Here is a 19,916-nt window from a genome sequence, read left to right as displayed (position 1 = left end):
AACTGCATTAACCACTAAGTGAAGGCAAACGTTTACTTGTTTGACAAATTGTTTATTTTTCTTGTAGCACTATAATATAACACAAGGGTAAATAAGCCATTGCCTGCCACAGACCATGTTCACAGCAGACATTTCGACTCATCGCAGCAGGGAAATGCACAGGTGGATGACGGATCAAGTGTCCCAATAAGCCACGACAGTGAACCAGCATGCTCAAAGGCAGGACCTCTCTGAGTGAAACCCACCTGTGCTTACCCTGCTGAAAGAAGTCAAAACGTTCCTCATGTTTCACTGAGTAATAAAGATGCAAATGAAGAGCTTTTTTTGCTTTTTGCTTTTCTGTTCTTGTTCTTATTGATGCTGAAAAACCACAGACGAAGCCAACAGTTGCATATTTTTGATGTGCTGTGGGGCACATTGATTTTAAGAACAACCAACTGTGGGTTTTATCCCCTCTGTCTTCACATATACACCAGGGTTGTACTTAAAGGCAGGCATTTGTCCCCTGCAGTGCATCGAGATTTACCTTCGGTGTAATTACAGCTGAATGAACTTCACACTCGACTGGATTTTGGACTGATACTGTACAAGCACTTTGCTAATGAATCCTACCATTACGAGTGATTGCGCATCAAATCTCATCATGTACGTTGCGCACACATCGTGTCTTTCCAGTCAGCCTCTCTGTCTCTCACAGGCACATGCACGCGCAGTGTCAGTATCAGTACGTGCATCGTGGCTTTTTGTTTCATTTCACTTACCCTCTATGTTGCTTGTGGTTGCGTTTGTGCATCTTGTTGACATTTATCTGCGTTTGTCATGATGTCCTTTAAATTCCCTTTTGTTGCTGAAGAGCAAATCTCAAGCAAACAAATAAGGGCACAGACTGTGAGCTGAGTCTATTCTGCCTCATGGCTCTGATGCTCACACCGGCATTACCAGTGATATTTTCTTATCATACAAAACCACTTTGAGTATTAATGCATGACATTTTACTTTGTTGTCACCCTTGCAGTTCCCTGACACATCGCAATGATGATTTAACAAATAGCTAGTTCATGAAAGCTTTAATATATACATATACAGTACTGTGCAAAAGTCTTGAGACACCCCTTATTTCTTTATATATTGTTAGGAAATGGAAAATAGGTGCAGCAATTTATTGAAGCACATAAACACAAAATAATAATTCATTTCAGTTGTGTTTGTTTTATATGGTGCCAATTCACAACAACAGTCACTACAATGCACTTCATACAGGAAGGTAAAGACTTTATAATCACCAACAATTACCCCCTATGCACAAGCAGATGGCGACAGTGGAAAGAAAAAGCCCTTTTAACAGGAAGGAAGAAACAGGAAGAAACCTCTGATAGAACCAGGCTCAGGGATGGGCAGCCATCTGCCATGACCAGCTTTGGCGTGTGGGAAAAGAGAGAGATGGCAAAGAAGGCAAACTATAGGAGAGAGACAGAGTTTAATGATAACTGATGATTAAAAACATCAGTGATGTATAAACAGACAGATTGAAAAGCGATGAGTGAAGAAATAGATGCTCAGTGCATCATGGGAAACCCTCCAGCAGTTTAAGGGATGGTTCCGGGTCACCTGATCCAGGCTGAACTACAAGCTTTATTACAAAGGACGGAGAGTATACGTGGCAATAATAGAGTTTGTAAAAGCCAAAGAGCTTGGAAGTCAATATTTATTATGACCACCTTTATTTGTTAAAAAGAATTTGGGGTTAACACACCTCTGCTTTTCCACTTTTTGTCTGCTTGTTTTTGAGAAATTGTCTTCAGAGCTATGTTGTTGCTTAAATAAAAAGATTTGAGATCTGGCACCAGGCAAGCTTGGAGCCCAGAGGGATTTTTGACAGCTGCAGTGTTTTGGGGAACAAAGGTGAGCAATCAGATGAAGGACTCATAAAAAGGTTCTGTATCTGTCTCTTTTCAGTAACGATACACAGTGATAATGTATTTAGTGTATAGAACCTGTGTGCATCTGCACAGGCAGTGATTTATGTACTGAACAAAATTCAAATTCTGTGTTAATCACTTTGCCTCAAACAAGAACAAACACAAAATTGTATTTCGCTTAATTGCCAATCAATTCCATCACCGCTTCATTAGCTGCTCCACTGTGTAGTATTGCCGATCAATAAACATTGATTTTTTTAAAAATTAAATTATGAAGCTGCTGATTTTCATGGAGTAATGAGTAACCTGATTCTTGCTGAGGAATTATTTCATGAAGATGAAACTTCCGTCTTTAATTTGTGCGGCGGCTTACCGGTTGTTATTCCAAAGGAATCTGTGGATTCAAACAGAAGGTGACACACACTTGTACACAGATGCAGTGAGGACGGTGGAGAGTGCACATTTATCCTTCACTTAGAGGAGCATGGCTGTCTGCAATCAGGAGAGACGAGCTGCTTAATGCCTTTTGTTCCGCTTCCCGGCACCTGCTCATTAAAATCGCTGTTCAGAGTGAGAGACACGGCCAGTTTTGGTTTGAGGCGGGCTGGCAGACTTTGCACTCGAGCTCCTGATGCACTAAGCCACATCCACATATGAGCACATCTGTCCTGATGTAATTACTGTACAGTACATGCACATGCAAACACACACAAAGATCAAAGATGTCTCAGGTGTAAATATATTCCGCCCCGATTATATTTTTAAGTTGACCAACATGCACGCAAGCGTTACTTTAAAGTCGCGACTGTCATCTTGTGTATTTGAAGCATTAAAGTCAAACAAACACCAGTTAATGTGAATAAATTAAGGGATGGATATAATTATCATGTTTCTTATGCTGATGCTCGAGGAAACCTGAAAATTGGTGAGGCTTGTGCTTTTTTTTTTATTATTTATTTTTTTTTTTTGGACAAGTGAGTTGTACACAGATTCTAAAATATTAAAAAATGATATTTGGAAAGTTAAGGAAAAGTGCAGCTTGTCCACTCACTGTAGGCAACATCAATTATGTGGTATGCACAACTATGTTGGCTGGAACTTATATTGCCAGAAGTGTCTGCACTACCAGTCGTGCCACCCATACTAAAAATGTATAAGAAGACCTGCACTGCTTTAGGTGTAAGTATCCACTAACTGCCTCAGCCTGACTGTAAGAAGTGTGCTGTAGCTGCATTTCTCCTCTACTGCAGGCTAATATCCTCAGGCTAACTCTATTAGTTCCCATGAGTGGGAAAGAGGAAAACTCTACTTCCTTATTCCCTTCAAAGATCTATCTGACTCAAAACACACTGGGATTTTTCTGATGGATATTTTATGGACCGAACGATTTCACATCAGTTATGGATTCAGTCTGTTCTCTATTTATTCGTGCACAGAGTATAATTACTGGGATGAATTAAAGGATGTTTGATATGTTTAAGTTCTTTCTTGTCTGCTTAAACAACCCAAATTAAATTCTGCTCCAAGTGATTATCTCGCTCTCTTATAGAGAACAATGCTTGCCATTGTAGTTTTGGATTGTGCCCTGAAATCGGAAGTTACAGCACGGATGTCAAACATATATCCCATGGGCCAGAACCTAATCTGTCCCTTTTGACTGGCTTTGGAAAGTGTGAAAATTGCTGTGGATTGGGTTGATTTGGGGGACTTTTTATTCTATTTTGCACCAGAGGCATTGTGCTGGCGTTAAGAATGGATCACGTCACGAGCGCGGTGTCCAAATTGTTAATTTTATCTAAGTCAGCAGTCTGCATAATTGTCTGTTTCACATCATCACAGCTAAGTGACAAAGTCATTACCCCCTGACCCGTTATACCACACTTAAGGTGGTTAAACCTGGGATCTGTGCTTAATGACAGGAGACTAACAGAAGTGGTCTTTTTTACATGAGACATCTAAACTCATTATCATCTGTTCTTTAAATGCAAACATTTGACAGTTTCATACTTTTGATTAAACCTTAAAGCATATAGTATATGTGGTTATTTTAAAATGTTTATTATTTTACTGCTCTGGCCACTTGAGATCACGTATCCCATGAACTAAAATGAATTTGACACCCCTGAGTTACGGTCTTCAGCCAGTGCCCTCAAGCTACTCACTCTCCTGCCAACCATGTCTCCAATTCAGCTAAACCCCATTCTCAATTATGTTTGAAGGAAAAGTATTTTCTCAAAATACCTTAGAATCTAAAATGGTGACAAAGTCTGCAGGTGTTGAGTAGTGACAGTCACACAATCCACAATACAAGACAAAGGGTTTACAACACAGGTGAGTTATATTAGACCATTTCACAGGTAAAAACATTTGCGCCATTTCCTGGGTTACCACTGTGTGGAGTCCAATCCTGCTGAATATATCTTTGGCTGCCTGAGAGAGAGCAATAGAAGGAAAGCAAATACATGGCAAAAATACTGATTGAGTTTTTAGTGTTCTCTATTGATCCCTTCCATTTCTATGAGGTAAGGTATTCCTCTACCAAATATTTGTCAAAGTAGTGTGCAACACCCAAACCCAAAAGACATCTCAGTGAAAATCTCCAAGCTGTCAAGTCCCAAATCTACAGGAAAATGTGTTTTGCCTCCTGCTGGATGCCAGTTAAATGTCTGTGCAGAATGTAATACTTGAAGAATGAGTCCAAGTGCATTCGTTCAAATTGGCCTGTTTTCTGTAGTCACCATAAATCCCAGTTTTACTTACTGTAAGTTCATTACTTACATTCTTTTAGACCAGCGTGGAAACCCAGTGGGTGGCATGGTGGTGCAGTGGTAAACAAGAGTCATGAGAAACATACATATTGAAAAGCAGGCACTTTAACTTCAAAGCTAACTGTTAAACCTATTTTCCTGTCATATATATTACAGTGGATGATACTTGAATTAAACATAGGCAAAGTTTCAAATGAGGTACGCACCAGTAATCCCAATGAGCATAAATCCCCAGGCTTTACACTGGTCTAAGAGCTCAGTTAGCAATATTTTTAGAAACTCTTGGTTCTGTATGATTTCAAAGATAGGAGTTTCCTCAATATCTCAGACACACAGCTCTGGTTATTAGAACAGCATCTCCACCCATCTGCTGTTCAAACATTTTGTTTAGGAGTGGCAGACAGTCAGAAGTAAGTCAGCTTAAGGGGAGAGTGACTTTGAAGGGAGAGGAGCAAAAACAGCTCATTTAAGAAAAAAGATGAACTGATTTCTTGTATGAGGCCAAGGTCCAGTGAGGTATATATGGAGCATTTTTAAGTGTAAGTCATGCAAAACTGCTCCAGGGAAAATACGGAGCTTAAAATCGACATAATGGATCCACTTTACAGAGAGAGTAGACAGAATTCTAAGAATTGCTGTATAACAAATTTGTAGAAACACTATATTAGATAAAAGATTAAACCAATCTGGATTTCTTTTCCCATCTATGCAGATCAAACTCTCCAAATAAAACCAAAATAATCACAATTTCACAATTAAAGTTTGATAAGCAGAGAAAATTGCACAGAGTTGTGTTTCAATGATTTAAAGAAGAGCTGATTGCTAGCTATAAACACACACATGCACACAAATTCTTGGCAATCATGTCACAGGCTAACACAATTATATACATACACCCCTCTGTGCACTCTAACCTTTCAACTTTTGGTAAGGGTAACATACACCAGCGAATGTTTCCCATGACACTGTCAGGTCCTAGATTTACAAAAGAAATGGATGATTTATTAATACATCAAAGTAATTATGAGGTAAAAATCAATCATCAGATATCCGATACAGGGTTGAGTGTTATTCCAGAATGCTCTCTCAGGAGACGGTGTACATTTCAGCAAGTCAGAAATGTAATTAGCCTTTAGCCCACGGCTAGGCTGTGTTTAGGCCGACCTCCTCCTCACCAAGCCTGCATGGGTGTCACTGATACCACACCAGGTATTCAATCAGACTAATGCGCAGATAAATGAGTCAAAGACAGAGGAGGAAATGTTGTGGAAATTGCTGTTTAGTTGCAGTGCAAATTTTGTTAAAGCTGAGTTAAAACTTGAACTCTGTGTAAATTATGGAGCCAAACCTCAACTCGTGGATGAAACTAAAGAGGACTAAACTTTACCAATATGTTCTAAGCTGAGCTGGAAAGACACTGCTCTGCTATTCTACTTTTGTTGGTGGAGCTGTGCTGGATAACAGTTTTGCCTTCAGCTAAACCAGCTGTTATAGACAGTTCATGTGACACCCTCCAAAACCTTGTGGGTAAAGTTTTGCACAAAGTTGGATTCAAGTGGGGCTAATATATTTTTTTTTTTTATTGGATTGGACTAAAGTGTGCTGTGGCTGCACACACTTCGCTTCTAACAGAAACTCAAGGAGTTTATAAACAAGATCCTGATCACATATTAAAGAAAAAGAAACATTTGTCCATGCATTTCTTTCTCAAAACTCTGTGCTGGGTGGCCTTTCTGTGATCTGTGCACAGATAGTTTGCAGTGACTACTGGCGTAAATAATTTTCCCTCTAATGTCTGTAGAAAGAAAACTGGGCTGGCCAAAAACAAAGTGAAGCTCTAATCCCAGCAAGTAACAAGACCAAACACACCAAATGTTCAGTTGTTTTCCCTGCAAGGACAAGAATGAAGGCCAGGACAAAGTGGGGTCTGGTATAAATTTACTCCTCAAGGATGAACCAGAAACTGTGCGTGATTCAGTTGATAAATTTGAATTTCCAAGTTCTATTATGAACCCTGAAGTGCTTGTCCTGTCCTGCTTATGTTAGCACCGTCCACTAATCCGAGAGGTTTAAAGTACATGTTGTGTTTTGCTGCCACATCAGAAATAAAGAAGTGTCTGCAAAGGTACCTAAGGAAGATGGATAGGTTAGTTGGACTTCAGCGAGAATGATATAGTGTGTGTGACAAATCGTCTGTTGGTCAACCATAAACTGGCCGAAAAAGCACTCTTAGAACTATTCCAGTCAAGACGCAACCTACTGCTGATGGCACAAAACTCTTCAGACAGGCCAGCAGCTAATGCTATTGCTGCCATCACTGTTGTTATTAACTCATCCATCATTGCCTTAGCTAGGTTTGTGAACATGTCTCTCTGGAGTAAAGCTTGCCCTTTTACAGACTCAAACCTGAAACCTGCTTTGTTGATCAGCAGTCAGTTTCAAGATCAATTGCAAGAGGCAGAAGCAAAGATCTTTCTTGTGGAAATAGACTAGTATACAACATTAACTGTACCATGATATTTACTAGACAAACCAAATTGTTCATACTTTTACATCAGCTCACATTTTACCAAGCTGTGCTGATATGTGCCACGTGTTAGATATCATGTTAGTCAATTAGGGAAGAGCTGTGTGGTGTGCTAATGGCTGTACTTTTCACTAAAGGCTGTGTTTGGAGTAAAATACTGGGTGGAGAATTATAGTTTTTTGACTTTCACAAAATACAAAATAAAAAGGGGGATGAATGATCATTATATTTGAAAACAAAAATTTAAAAAAATCCAAATATTGTTCATTATGTTTGGAAGACTAGACTGCTTCCTTTTCATAAAACATGTTTTTCAAAACATTATATTTATGCATATAATAAGAAGAACACATAAATATGTGAATTTCCACTCAAAATATTTCATAAGATTCATTTCACTCTTTAATTAGCTTAAATAAATCAAAGCGGTGTTTTTCACTGCTATAGGTCGTAGACTGGTCTACCAGATGCAGCGTATTAATTACCTGCAAGTTTCTTTAATACAATGAATGATCATATTAAAACATAAGTTGTTTACAAAGACAAAGATTTATTATGGAGAAAACAGCAACTCATAACATGAAAGCAGTAATTTGGGGTTTGACATTCAAGGACATTACTGCTGTACGGAGCTCAATTTCATTCAACAGGTTTTGAGGAAAGTATTGATCATTAGTTGACACAGAGTCCTCAAAAATCTTGTGTCTGAAATATGATGTAAACAACCTTATAAGGCAAATATTAATTCTTTGGTTTACATTCTCAGAAGTGTTTCTCATACATTGCTTTAGCATTACTGACCAGCTTTGGTGGCTATCTGTTTAGCATACTGTTATCATATCAAGCAGCACAAAACAAACTTTAAGGATAGCGTGGTATGGAGAGCATATGCATGATGCGTATGTTTGTTTATGAGATCAATAGATGTGTCTCTGCAACATCCACTGATCTTTTGACCTTATCTGGGAGAAATCTGCCTCTCTGTGATTTCCAGGTCTTCCACTCGTGAATGCCACAGCTGAGTATTTCCTTGTTAGTGAAGCTGCACATTCAGCACCAAGCGCTCCTTTTTGTTTAATTCCTTGCCAAATCTAACAACCTCTGTTGGGGATTAGATTTAGGCTTACTTAGCATATATTCAGCATGTTTCTTGCAAATGGCTGGAAAGCCTGTAACCTCTTGGCGGCTCACTACATGTTTTCTTTCATTTTATATTTTAATTACTTTTTTCTGTTTTGTGTCAACCCTCGGGTCCGATCTAAGGAGTTTAAAAAAGAAATCAACGACACTTCTGCAAGTTTCTTTAAGTTTTCGTGACGACGTTCCGTGAAACTTACACAAGTCCAGTCACTTTCTTTACGAGCTCCTTAGATCACCAGGGCCTGGCTGATTCACACAGACACCTTGGGTACAGGTTTTGTAGGTTTTCTTGCTGCTTAGTTTTTGTTTCATTCTTTTTGTCGGAAAGACTGGTTTATTGGTTTTGGCAGCATTGGAAACCCCAAAGCTTATTTGCTTTCTTTTGATGCAGTTGTAGTTTAGTGAGAAACTTTCTTTTATGATAATTCATGTGCAACCCTGGACTCCAAGTAAAGTAAATCTATTTACTTAAACTGTTAAACAAGCTTTCACATATTGCAAAACAAACAATAGTTCTGTCAAGATCATTTGTTACATTCATAGTTATATTTAACAAACTATTTACAAAAATTTTAACTATTTCAAAGCCTAAATCATTTCCATGAAGCAAAAAATAAAATTGTTCTCTCATGGACATTTTGAATAACTTCAGATCTTTTCTGCACTTATCCCATTATCAATTCTGGAAAAAAAAAAACGTATTTTTTCATCAGAGACCACATTTATAAAAGGAGTATTATTCATTAATTTAAAAGAAAAAGTCTAAAGTCTGCTTTTGTGCGTGGCACCACCTCACGTGCCAGCAGGGCCAGACGCTGTCACAGTGGTCCAAACCCTTTGAGTCATTTTCTTCAAAGATTCCTCTTGGCGTTTTGACTCATCCTTACAGCCTAGCTGAAATTCTAGGTGCTAAAATCCTTAGATGCTTTGTTTATATCCTGCCAACAAAATGAAACTCTGATGAAAGAACCCAGTCATATCTAAATCTAATACCATCCTTACCTTTTCATTATTCACAATTTGATGGTAATAAAAATGTTAAATAGATTCTTTGTGTGTGTGTGTGTGTGTGTGTGTGTGTGTGTGTGTGTGTGTGTGTGTGTGTGTGTGTGTCAAACAGAATAATTTATGGTGAAAGTAAGTTTCACTATCATTAATGTAACCAAGGTCTACAGCTTCCTCTATAGAGTGTCGCTGTTGAAAAAGCACACACTTCATATGAAGGACTTGCTGTTGCTTTCTGAAAATTAGATCAAAGTGGTTTGATAAGCTCCATTACACTAAAACTGTCACATTTTACCCTTTGACATGTGGATTATATACCAGACCTTACTGGAAAGGAGCAATTGTACAGTGTGCCCGGATGCTCCAGTGAACATATACCGCTGGCAGCAAAATGAAAAGAAAGAAAGAAACAAAGATCCAAGTTAGCTGAACCGGTCTTCATAAAGTCATATTTCTTTCAAACAAGAGTCCCTTCCTGATTATGTTTGTAGGGCAACACATATTACCCCAAAATAAATTTAAAAGATGAACAAAATCCATATAAAGAACCTGAGAATTGGGTTTGAAGAATGCAGAAACATGACTCCAAATAAATGCCGGTGTCACTTCACAAACACACTCTGACTGCAATTTGTGAAACAGTCACGAAATGAATTTATTGATTGGTGTTCAGGGTTTTCCTATTGGTTTGTGCAATGATTGCCACACAGTCTGAGAGATGTTTGCGATACACAGAATTGTCTATTAGTTCATTCTTTTGGAGAAAAAAAAAAGATTTGTGCTTATTTGGTGTTTTGAAAGAACAGAGTCCATAGTAGGAGGCAGAAGGTGTTGGCGGTGGCAAGAGTTACTCATTATTCCCTTATGTTTGAGTCCCACAGAGGACCAGTGGTTTTTGTTTTTCATGCTTTGTATAGAGAACCAAACAATAAAGTGGTTTTCATTCATTTTTTGGTTATGTTTAAGATTCGTGTTGGCCTCGAAGCAAATACATCTTGAACAGTTTTACTGAAACAGAGAAGACTACAGAGCTGACTGAGTCTGCAGAGAAAAACACTGGCATAGTACTGTTGCACTGGAATAATGAGCAAGCGAAATACCATTAAAGCCTATTACAATTAGTTTCACAGTCCTAATCAATATCCTGTGTTTTACGCAGCATATTACTGCCAAACCGACCTTTCGCAGTCGTTGAGGTCTGCGTCGCTTGCTTAAAGTACAACAATTACTACTTGTTACAAACCTGCTTTTCTTTTCGCTCACCTGTCCCTCTCAGAGGCACAGAACTCTCTTCAAAAGTTAAATGCGTTAACTGCCCTGGAAAAACGATAACAAGAATGTGTGTTGACAAAGAAACAGATCATTTGGTGACTATTTGGTGTTTTTTATCTTGAGAGCAGGTATGATTTTGCTGAATTACTCACTGTTTGGTAAAACAGCTGTGTTGGAAAAATCAAAAAATATGTGGACTATCTCAGTGGCTTAATGGACTGACATCTATACTATCTATGGAGAAAATAACTTATACATTAAGAAATAAACTGGACAAGTTTTGGGCTATATGGTCAAAATTCTACAACTTTCTGGAGAACTGCAACATATACACTGTGGACTTAACAGCCTGAAACTCTAACTTGATTTGTATATCTGTCCTTCCCTTTTGTTATGGTTTGCTTTGTTTTTGTTTCTATTATTATGTTGTTTCTGTTGTTGTTGTGGTTTTGTTTTTATTTATTTATTTTATTTTTATTTTTTTTACTTTATTATTTTTTATTTATTTATTTTATTTTAATTTATTTTTTTAATTTATTTTTTTTTTTTTTGCTCACGGTGCACCATGTAAAACCGCTTAAAACCAATAAATGTTAAAAAAAAAAAAAAAAAAAAAAAAAAACAGCTGTCAGCCTCAGAGGTCAGAATATGTCAGGTTTGTGTTTGTGGCTTGATTCAGCTGCCCCCTGTGGCCAGTAAAAGTGTTTGCTCATTTTAATATTTCATATCTGTCTTTATTTATCAGCTTCTTGAGTCATTGTCATTCCCACCGCATCCCACGCAGGTGCAGGTGTCTGTGAAATAATCACCTTTGTTGTTTTTTTTTTGTTTTTGCTTTTTTCATTGTGATGACCCAGAAGAACCCAAAAGTATCGAACTTTCTGTATTTTGCATTTTGTTGTTTGTCGCAGATGTTCTTCAAGAAGCCCATCAGCAGAGGAAAAACGTAATGATCTTTAAGTAAGAATAAGGGGTTTATTTGTTTGCAAGCAACTGCAGCGTTCTCCTGATATCATGAAGTCAAACGTCTTCACAACTGTGACAGATCTTAACAGATACCCGCTTTGTTTGCTTTATGGGGCTTTTCCACGCGCGTGGCTTCCAAATTCCTCGGTTCAAAGGGTGATCGTTCTCAGCCTGACGCTGGACTTAACCGCTCCAGCAGATGCTGTGCACTTTCTTTCATGACCAAAAGCACGTCAATTACCAGCTCCATCCCGCCCCGCCCTACGTGACAGCAGTAGCTGCTATCCAAAAATATATGAATACTATTGAGGTCTCTGTGGATCGCCTGGAGGCAGAGACTCAGGAATAGCGTCAGTTTCGTTTCAAAGCGGAGCAATTATCCCAGGCCAGGCTGGACGAATCGATTCCTGCAGACACTAAATGCTCCTGGCCAATTATAAAGGCAGTGTGTCCTCCTTTATGCTGCCTATTCGTGGGGAAGCCATCAGCAAGCACTGGGACAAAGCCCGGACTACTTTGTTTTCTATCTTCATTCATTAAAAAAAATCTTTTATTTTCTTCCCTCTGTTATCGCGTGTTTTTATATTTTGCCTTTTCCACCAGTTACCCGTTCTAATTGTTACTGAGGGGCGCCCCCTTCCTCCTCGCGTCATGCTCCACGTGATCACAGCCAGCTGCTGCTGAGAAAGCGAGAGAGAAAGAGGGGGAGAGAGAAACACCAACTCGCCGCGACTCTGAACGCACCGCACATACAAACTAAATCGGGAGGACCGCTGCTCGTTTCACCAGTGGATACTATTACACAAGTGCCGTCGTCTCCAAATCCTGCCCGTGGGATACTCTGGCTTCATCCTCTCTGCTGTGCAGTTTTATCACCTCCTTTTATATCACCCTCCTTTTCTCCCCCTTTGCCATCTTTCTCCCCTCTCCTCATCTTTGAGCATCTTCCCCTGCTCGCAAGTCTTCTCGCTAGCGTCGCTAACTTTTTTCCTCCATCCCACACAGCCTCCTCCATCGCCCACCAACCCCTCGGCAGTGCCCCCACTAGACCTCCTTTTCTCCTTCTCGCACTCTCGCTTGGATCGGGCGGAACCTATTTGGCCGGTCTACACGGGGCACTGCTACATGGGGCGCACGGTCTCGCTCGGAAAATGTTCTGCTGTAGGTCTCTAGGCGCCCCGCTGAACCTGTTGGGATTGGAGTTGTCGGTGCGCGTCTGCGTCTCTTTCCCACCTCGTTTGTGCGGTCGGGGCCAGTGAGAGATGGGTCTGTCCGTGGCGGCTCAGGCACCTCTCGAGGAGCCCCGACGACTGCGCCGGTGGAGCGGGACAGCGGGGGGCTGGCTCAGGATCACACTCGTCTCGTTTCTCGCCACTTTACCTGTGGAGCAGCTGCGCGCCTTCCCTTCCTCCCTCAGCGACTGCCAGACGCCGACCGGCTGGAACTGCTCCGGTGAGAGTCATTTTATTCAATAGCAGCCTCGCTCCAGGTTGTGTGCAGTAAATATCTAGACGCACTTCGAAGTTAAACTCATGTGAGACTAGTGTCAGATCCCCGAGACTGAGCAGCACGACCAGATCAAAGTTTAGGAGTGCGCTTGCAACAGACGCCTCATTCTCCTCGCTGTAGTTTTGTAATTGTGTCCTGTCAGCATGCCCGGGGTCAGTGCTGGAGCCGTGGAGCACTCTGGCTGCAGATACCGACCGCAAAAGCCCGACGATGAGGGGATGCAGAGTTTTGGAGGGGGTTTGCTTGATGTGCATTTAGCCTCGCTGAGTTCGCCTCGGAGCTTGACAGCAAAGCATGCAGCGGCGATCATGTCACCGGGCAGGCGAGCGGGAGGGTCGATGATTTCGATCCGACACGAAGTGGAAGCAGCGACATTAAGGATCATTTTAACGAGAAATAGAGCGGGTGGGGAGGAGTTGGGGTCTGTGGGAAGCTTGTCCACGGAATAAGGCGGCGTGCGCCACAATAACACCAACACGGTTAGTTTGAGGTCGCAGAAATTCCGTTTGAGTTCAAACGGGCTTCTTTCGTGTGGTCTGCGAGTAACCCGAAGCAAAAACACATTCTAGTCAACTCTTGGGTGTTTTACCGCGCTCAGATTGAGCATTAACTTTAACTCAGCAAATTGATCGCAGCAGGAAATTACAGCCTAGTTTTATGGGCTTATTTGGAAGGCAAATTGTTTAATTGACACCTTTAAATAATAATAAAAAAAATGCTGTCGTTTCTTTAACAGACCACTGAGCTATAAACGTGTTTTCTCCCTTTGGTGCCCAAAACGATAAAAGAAGCGGAGCGGGCTGCAGAGCGCAGCGCCTCGCCTCCCTTTGTAAATCAGCCGACTGTGCCGCCATATATTTCCCCTGTCGCCTGTCTAAGTCTGAACCCTTAAAATAGCTCTAAGCCGGTTCCACACACTCATGGGCAGTAGCAGTATTGATATTATAGCTCATAACAGCCAGACATCAATATGAGAGTTATGACTGCTGTTTGCTGCTTGAAAAAAGGAGTATCAGTGTAGCCTGCTTGGATGACATCTCAATAAAAAGAAAGGGGAAGTCATAACTAATGCACATGTGACATGTATAGGAATGATATTAAGAAATGCTGCATGATAGATCTATATTTGATTCTACAAACTAGACTGCCAATCAGAAAGGGGGGGGGGGGGGGGGGTGCTTAATTTGGATATCAAAGTTTTAAAAATGAATTTGATAATGATAATGGGCTGATTAAGTCAGACTTAATTAAGTACACGTAAACAAGAAGCGATTGATCTCTATCATATTACTGTAACCTGTCGAATGTTGCTGTCTTTATTCTAAGCATCTCTGGTATTCATAGGGTTGAGACCAAAACCGTGATGCAAACATCCGCAACATCAGACTGTGATTCTGTCTTCCTGTACCGTGATACCCATGTTGAAGTGCTAATGTTGAAGGATCACTGAGGTAATGAATGAACTGGAAATACATGAGGATAATTTTATGTCATTGATCCACTAATGACAAGCGATCAGGTGTGTGGTACAGGGATTTTTTTCCTTGTTTTTGTTTTATTATTCATCCTGTAATGAAAAGCCCAGGTATGAAGTGAAAGCGTGACCCAAGAATCTACAGTACATGCAGATGAAGTCATGAATGAGTTCATCTGAACAGTACTCTCCTCTGATCCAGGCCGATAATTGATCATATCTTTATTCAGATTACTGCATTGTAACCTACTGGAGGCTGGTTTTGTGCCGCCGCTGTTGATGGTGGTGATGATTTGCACGTAATCACTGATAATGGTACACATCCTGTCCCAATACACACTCGCCTGCCTCCCCACTTCCTGACACACTCTCATCTGCATTTCAGCGAAAGCTTTTATCCTGCACGCCTTGAGGAGGTTTAAGTGCATATGATAGAACAATGGACATGCACTCACATGCACCCAGCATCAGTTACAATTAATAGAGCACAACAAGTGACATGTAGTCCACCGTGAAAAGATAAGACCCTTTGAAAGATAATAAAAATAAGATAATAATATCATAATATTATAATAATAAAAAGATATTAATAAACCCGCAGTAATGGCACACGGCTTAATTATCCACTTCTTCCTAACAACACCACCAATGTGTGACAGTTTGCAGCGCAGGGAGAATGGCACTGACTGAAAAACAGTTTGGTGATGAGCCCAATGTCACTTCAGTGCTAAGAAACAGATAATTATGGGCAGTAGTATCAAGAAAACGAGTTGCCACTTTCAACAGCGTCGCCTTTGAAAAAGCAATGAATTCGATTTTGTTTTATGGAATAAAAGGGAGTTAGAAAAAACTTGGTTTGACAAAGACTGCCATTCTGTTTGGCTTGCATCTGTTAATGGCTTGAGGAACTGCCAGCGAGGAGGCAGAACAGCTCAATCTCAATCCTAGAAGGGCACCAAGTGAATGTTTGAGTGCGAGTACAGACATAAAATTGTTCTTCAAATCCCTCGTGTCATCTTGTACTAGAGTATTTGTGAAAAGATTTGAATGTACGAGTTGTGGCTCTGTGAAGCTGCAGCAGAAAGAAATGCTTTCCACACTTCTTAAGCTCCTATATACTATATATTTCTTTAATTAATTATATTTGAGTTAGGCGCGTGGGAAGCTATAATCATTGCATACATTATGTGCCAAAATTTTTAAAAGGGATAACTGAACTGTGAAATCTTTTTTAATACTTGCCACCATATTGACGGAGTAATGTTAGAGAAAATGAAGAATTTGACATGTTGACACATCACAATAGGTTAGGAGCAGTACGGTTATAAAGTTAACGAGTGCTGAATTCCATTTAGCTGCTTCAGTTTCTGATGCTGTGCATGTATTGTGCAGACTCCTTGTCACACTGTTATGACTTTCTAGGACACCTGAGTGTAACTGCATCGTTGTTAACGTAATTAAAAACACATGATTTTTTTCCTGCCATGACAAGTCATAATGACTGCTATAAAAAAGGCCCATTTGATCTGCGAGTCGGTCGATTTTCTATTGATTTGTGTTTATGCCTGTTGCTGCATCATTATTTGTCCAGTAAAAGGTTATCATTTTCAGGATGTAGAATTAAGGGATTCATTAAAAGCCATAAGAGAAAAGAGGGGATGCTTATTTTTCTTTATTGGTGTTTGTGTCACTTCATGATGAAGCATGAAGTAGTTGTGGCATTCAACAGGGTTCAGTGCTAGGGCCAATACTTTTTACCCTTGACATCCTTCATCTAGGCAATATTATCAGAAAACAAGCAGTCATATGTAAAGAACACCAAGGTATTTCTAAATTTAAGTGAAACAAATCAGCTAAAGTACCAGCACCTATTAACCCACATGGTATGTAATTTTCTATCTGTGAAGTTAGACCTGAATTTGGCCCTACTTGCTATTGTAGACAGACTTAAACATAAGAAAAGAGTAGCAATGACAAACAGACCATGATATGCCGATTAAAAATCAACATGTTATAGTATGTTGTTGTATTTGGTAATAACAAGTGAAAAAGAGTTAACAAGGTTTCAGATGTGAACTTGTTGTCTCACTTGGGGGCGCAGGATATGTGGAATATTCACTAGAGACTAAATGTCAGATATGTTAGGACTTGGACGTGGCTTTTGTTACTTTATAGTGATTTTTCCCTTGGAAAGGTCCTTTATCTAACAAATGAAACACACCCGTCTCCTGTTCAGTATCGTCAAAATCAGGAACATCTAGTTCCCAGATAGTAGCTTGCTGGACACAGACCTTAAGTTGCACAATTTATTGCTGCCTGATCCTGTGATGATGTCGATCAGTGCAACAAATACATTGAGTTTTAAGATCCTAAAAGGCTCTCTATAGCCAAACTGAAGGCTCGCCTCACCTGTCATTTAATATTGCCTTAACACTACAGTAATGTGTTAACGTTACTACTGTCCTGTTGGGACTCTTTGAAACACATTTCTGTACAGATTTGTGCTGGGTAAAATTCTTTCCGGTGACAATTCACCTGCATGCACTCAAAAACTGCTGCTTTATCCAAGATGTCATACTCATCCAACGCAGTTAACTATATAATTAGAATTTTGTGTAATTATCTCAATCAAACCTGCGATTTTTGGGCTTGTATTGCTTTAAACAAGCAAGTAACGTCTGTGTTATATACCGACTGCACATCAGCTGGCTGATAGACATCCTTAACAGATGTACTTGCAGACTTTTACACACGACCAGCTCAAAGCTTTTGGCTGTATTTGGTCATATTAAAACAAGTAGTAGAACAACGCATTCATAGGTTGCTGAAAGGAATTCAGTCCAGTTCAGTTTTATCTTTATCACACATTTCTACTGTAATAATAAACTGTATGAATGACTGCTCACAATTTAATTATACCTTACATCTCCTGTGGGGACATTTCTGTGATAAAGACAATCTGTTCTTCAGTGAGTACTTTGCTATTGTTAACTTTAAAAGTCCACGTGATGCTTTGAGACTTATAGTGACAGGGATAAGTGTAGAATATGCAAAGCCTCCTGCAAATCCCATCAAGTGGAGGGAATTTAAGAGCATTCAGGGGATAACTGGCCATTCGCTTTCGAGATCTGTCAAGACAGAAGTCAGACATACTTGCATGCAGGTTTACACCTCTGACAATAAACTGCAATGAGAGATGAATTTTGAGATAAGCAGTGCTGGCTTGGTTTAATCAAACCAATCTGAAGTTGCTAATTGGTTCTATTAAAGTGGTGAAATGAAAGTTGGTCAACTAAGAATGCTTTATGTTTTACTTTCTTATTTAAAAAAAATCTTGAAAATTTGTTTAAAGTTTCAGGATGTTTTCACACCTGCATGGTTTAGACCATTTAAAGCAAAGTCTAGTGTAATTTCTAGTGCAGTTTGTCTGTGCAAACTGAACACAGATCACACTCAAAAACATCTGCATCAACATCATTTGGAGAAGCTGGTCTCAGTCCAGTTGCAAACAACCTCCAGAGCGGTTTGTTTATGATTAGAACGTGATCTTACCTCGAGCCAAGCAAGCTACCCGAAGTACACTGCAAGTTTGTGCTAAACATCTTCCCCTAGCTGTGGTATGTTTTGTATTCTGAGATGCGAAGAAGTACCATAGATGTGCAGAGTACACAAATTGTAACTGCTAGCTGTAAAATGAGCCAAGGTCTCAATAGTCCAGAACACAATACGTTCTTCCTGTATTTACGTTTGTTGCTCCTTCCACAGAAACATCTGGCCAGCAAGCAAACTGAATGCTGTAATGACAAATTTTGGATCACTTCAAGTTTTCTCTGTATAAAGAGAAACCAAACCACAAGAAAGAGCTACAAGTTTACAAACCCATCAGTTGCTTCAGACCAAACAAACTCTGAATTGCTTTTGGTGTTCAGTGTTCAATAATCTGATATAAAAAGACTAAACTGTAACTTCCTCCCTCACAAACATGTGAAAAAAAACCTGTTGCAAAGTTATAAAAAAAAGACCTCCAGTACGAGAAAGGTCAGGAGAAGACGTCTCACCACTGTGGTTGTTCAGCCTTCATTATTAATTTAGTCTGTTTAATTATTGATCAGCACAATGCTTAAAACCTGGGTGGAGAACTCTTCATTCTTCTTAGTGCATAGTTCTTAGTGCAGTGAAATTCCAGGTAGGTAGCAGGAGATGCATTTGGCTAACAAGTTCTCTCTTTTAGACAAGTAAGTGCTTCGCTTGGCATCTTAATCGTTAGCATATAAACATTACCTTCTCAATATTTGATGTTTGGCAGCTTGTTTTCGTTAATTATTCAGCTCACTGTAATCTCCTCCTGGAACGACAGGGCAGGAGCAGGAAGTATACGTTTTCCTGGACTCCGACACAGTGCAGCTCGGGCCGTGCGCGGAACTTGTATTAGTCGTGTCCCATTTACATTTGGTTGGGAATGAGCCACGAGAGCGTGCAGCACACATAGCGACACATCCAAAGCAAACAATAACAGCTGGAATGATTTTATCATTGCATCTGTTTTCTGTTCTCTCCTTAAAGTTACCTTTGGTAAAGTTGGTGATGCTGGGTTTGGAGCAGGTCTATTTAAAGCTGTGGTTTTCACATTTTTATTGACTGAGTGCATGTTTAGGGAGCCAACAAATCATTGAAGGCTATACGCAGCTACAGGAAATTGCTGCGCACAGGAAATGGCACACATCTGCACATTTCTGTTTATAATGTGTTATTTCAGAGTGGCAGTTTTGTTAGTAATTGTAGTTTTTTTTAAACAGTTTGTGAGGTGGTATTTATTTGCAGTAGTTATATGTTTCACTGTTAGGAAGGTTTAGTCTGCTGTGAGAAGCTGCAACATTAGCAGCAATTTTAGAACCCTGGATTTAAAGTGTAAGGAAGAGAAGTGGTCCTAGCTTTTACAACCTGTGCTTTATGCAAAACATTAAATTTAAATTTTGGGGTAGGACCAGAATTACTCTGGCTCACCTGCTGATTCATGAGCATTTGTTCTTGCTTGCTAACACATCTGATTTCTTTAGCTAAATGTCCTTAAGATTAGCTAACAGATAGCTAATTATCTGTTAATCAGTTGGTTACCAGATGCGACTAATACTAGACACTTTAATTTGGTCTTCATATCAGTTGGATGGTCTGCTACTGTTTATCAGATCCGTGCCAAGTGTTAGCCATAACAGTTCTGCACATCAACCAAGCACAAATAAATTATAACAACTTTAACCGCAAATCCAGGCCCACATTTCTTTTGTTATATTCAGGCCTTATGTGCTATTTACCACATGGGCCAATTAAGGGTGACA

At 39.8% G+C, this 19,916-nt stretch overlaps 1 protein-coding gene across 1 annotated transcript in view; it reads left to right on the top strand.

Moving 5' to 3' along the window:
* Positions 1 to 12,267: 12,267 nt before the first annotated feature.
* The window catches only part of tmeff2a (transmembrane protein with EGF-like and two follistatin-like domains 2a), a 135,941-nt gene continuing 128,292 nt past the window's right edge, over positions 12,268 to 19,916 (top strand). Inside the window, exon 1 of the mRNA XM_006793694.3 lies at positions 12,268 to 13,049. Within this exon, the coding sequence (XP_006793757.1) occupies positions 12,860 to 13,049 (190 nt within the window). The 5' untranslated portion in view covers positions 12,268 to 12,859. The remainder of the gene's footprint in view (positions 13,050 to 19,916) is intronic.

This window comes from Neolamprologus brichardi, chromosome 16 (genome assembly GCF_056152115.1).
Source record: "Neolamprologus brichardi isolate AB-2024 chromosome 16, ASM5615211v1, whole genome shotgun sequence".
In the NCBI taxonomy this organism is placed as follows: Eukaryota; Metazoa; Chordata; class Actinopteri; order Cichliformes; family Cichlidae; genus Neolamprologus; species Neolamprologus brichardi.
The sequence above is the reverse complement of the archived record's forward strand: the minus strand, read 5'-3'. Positions and strand labels throughout refer to the sequence as shown.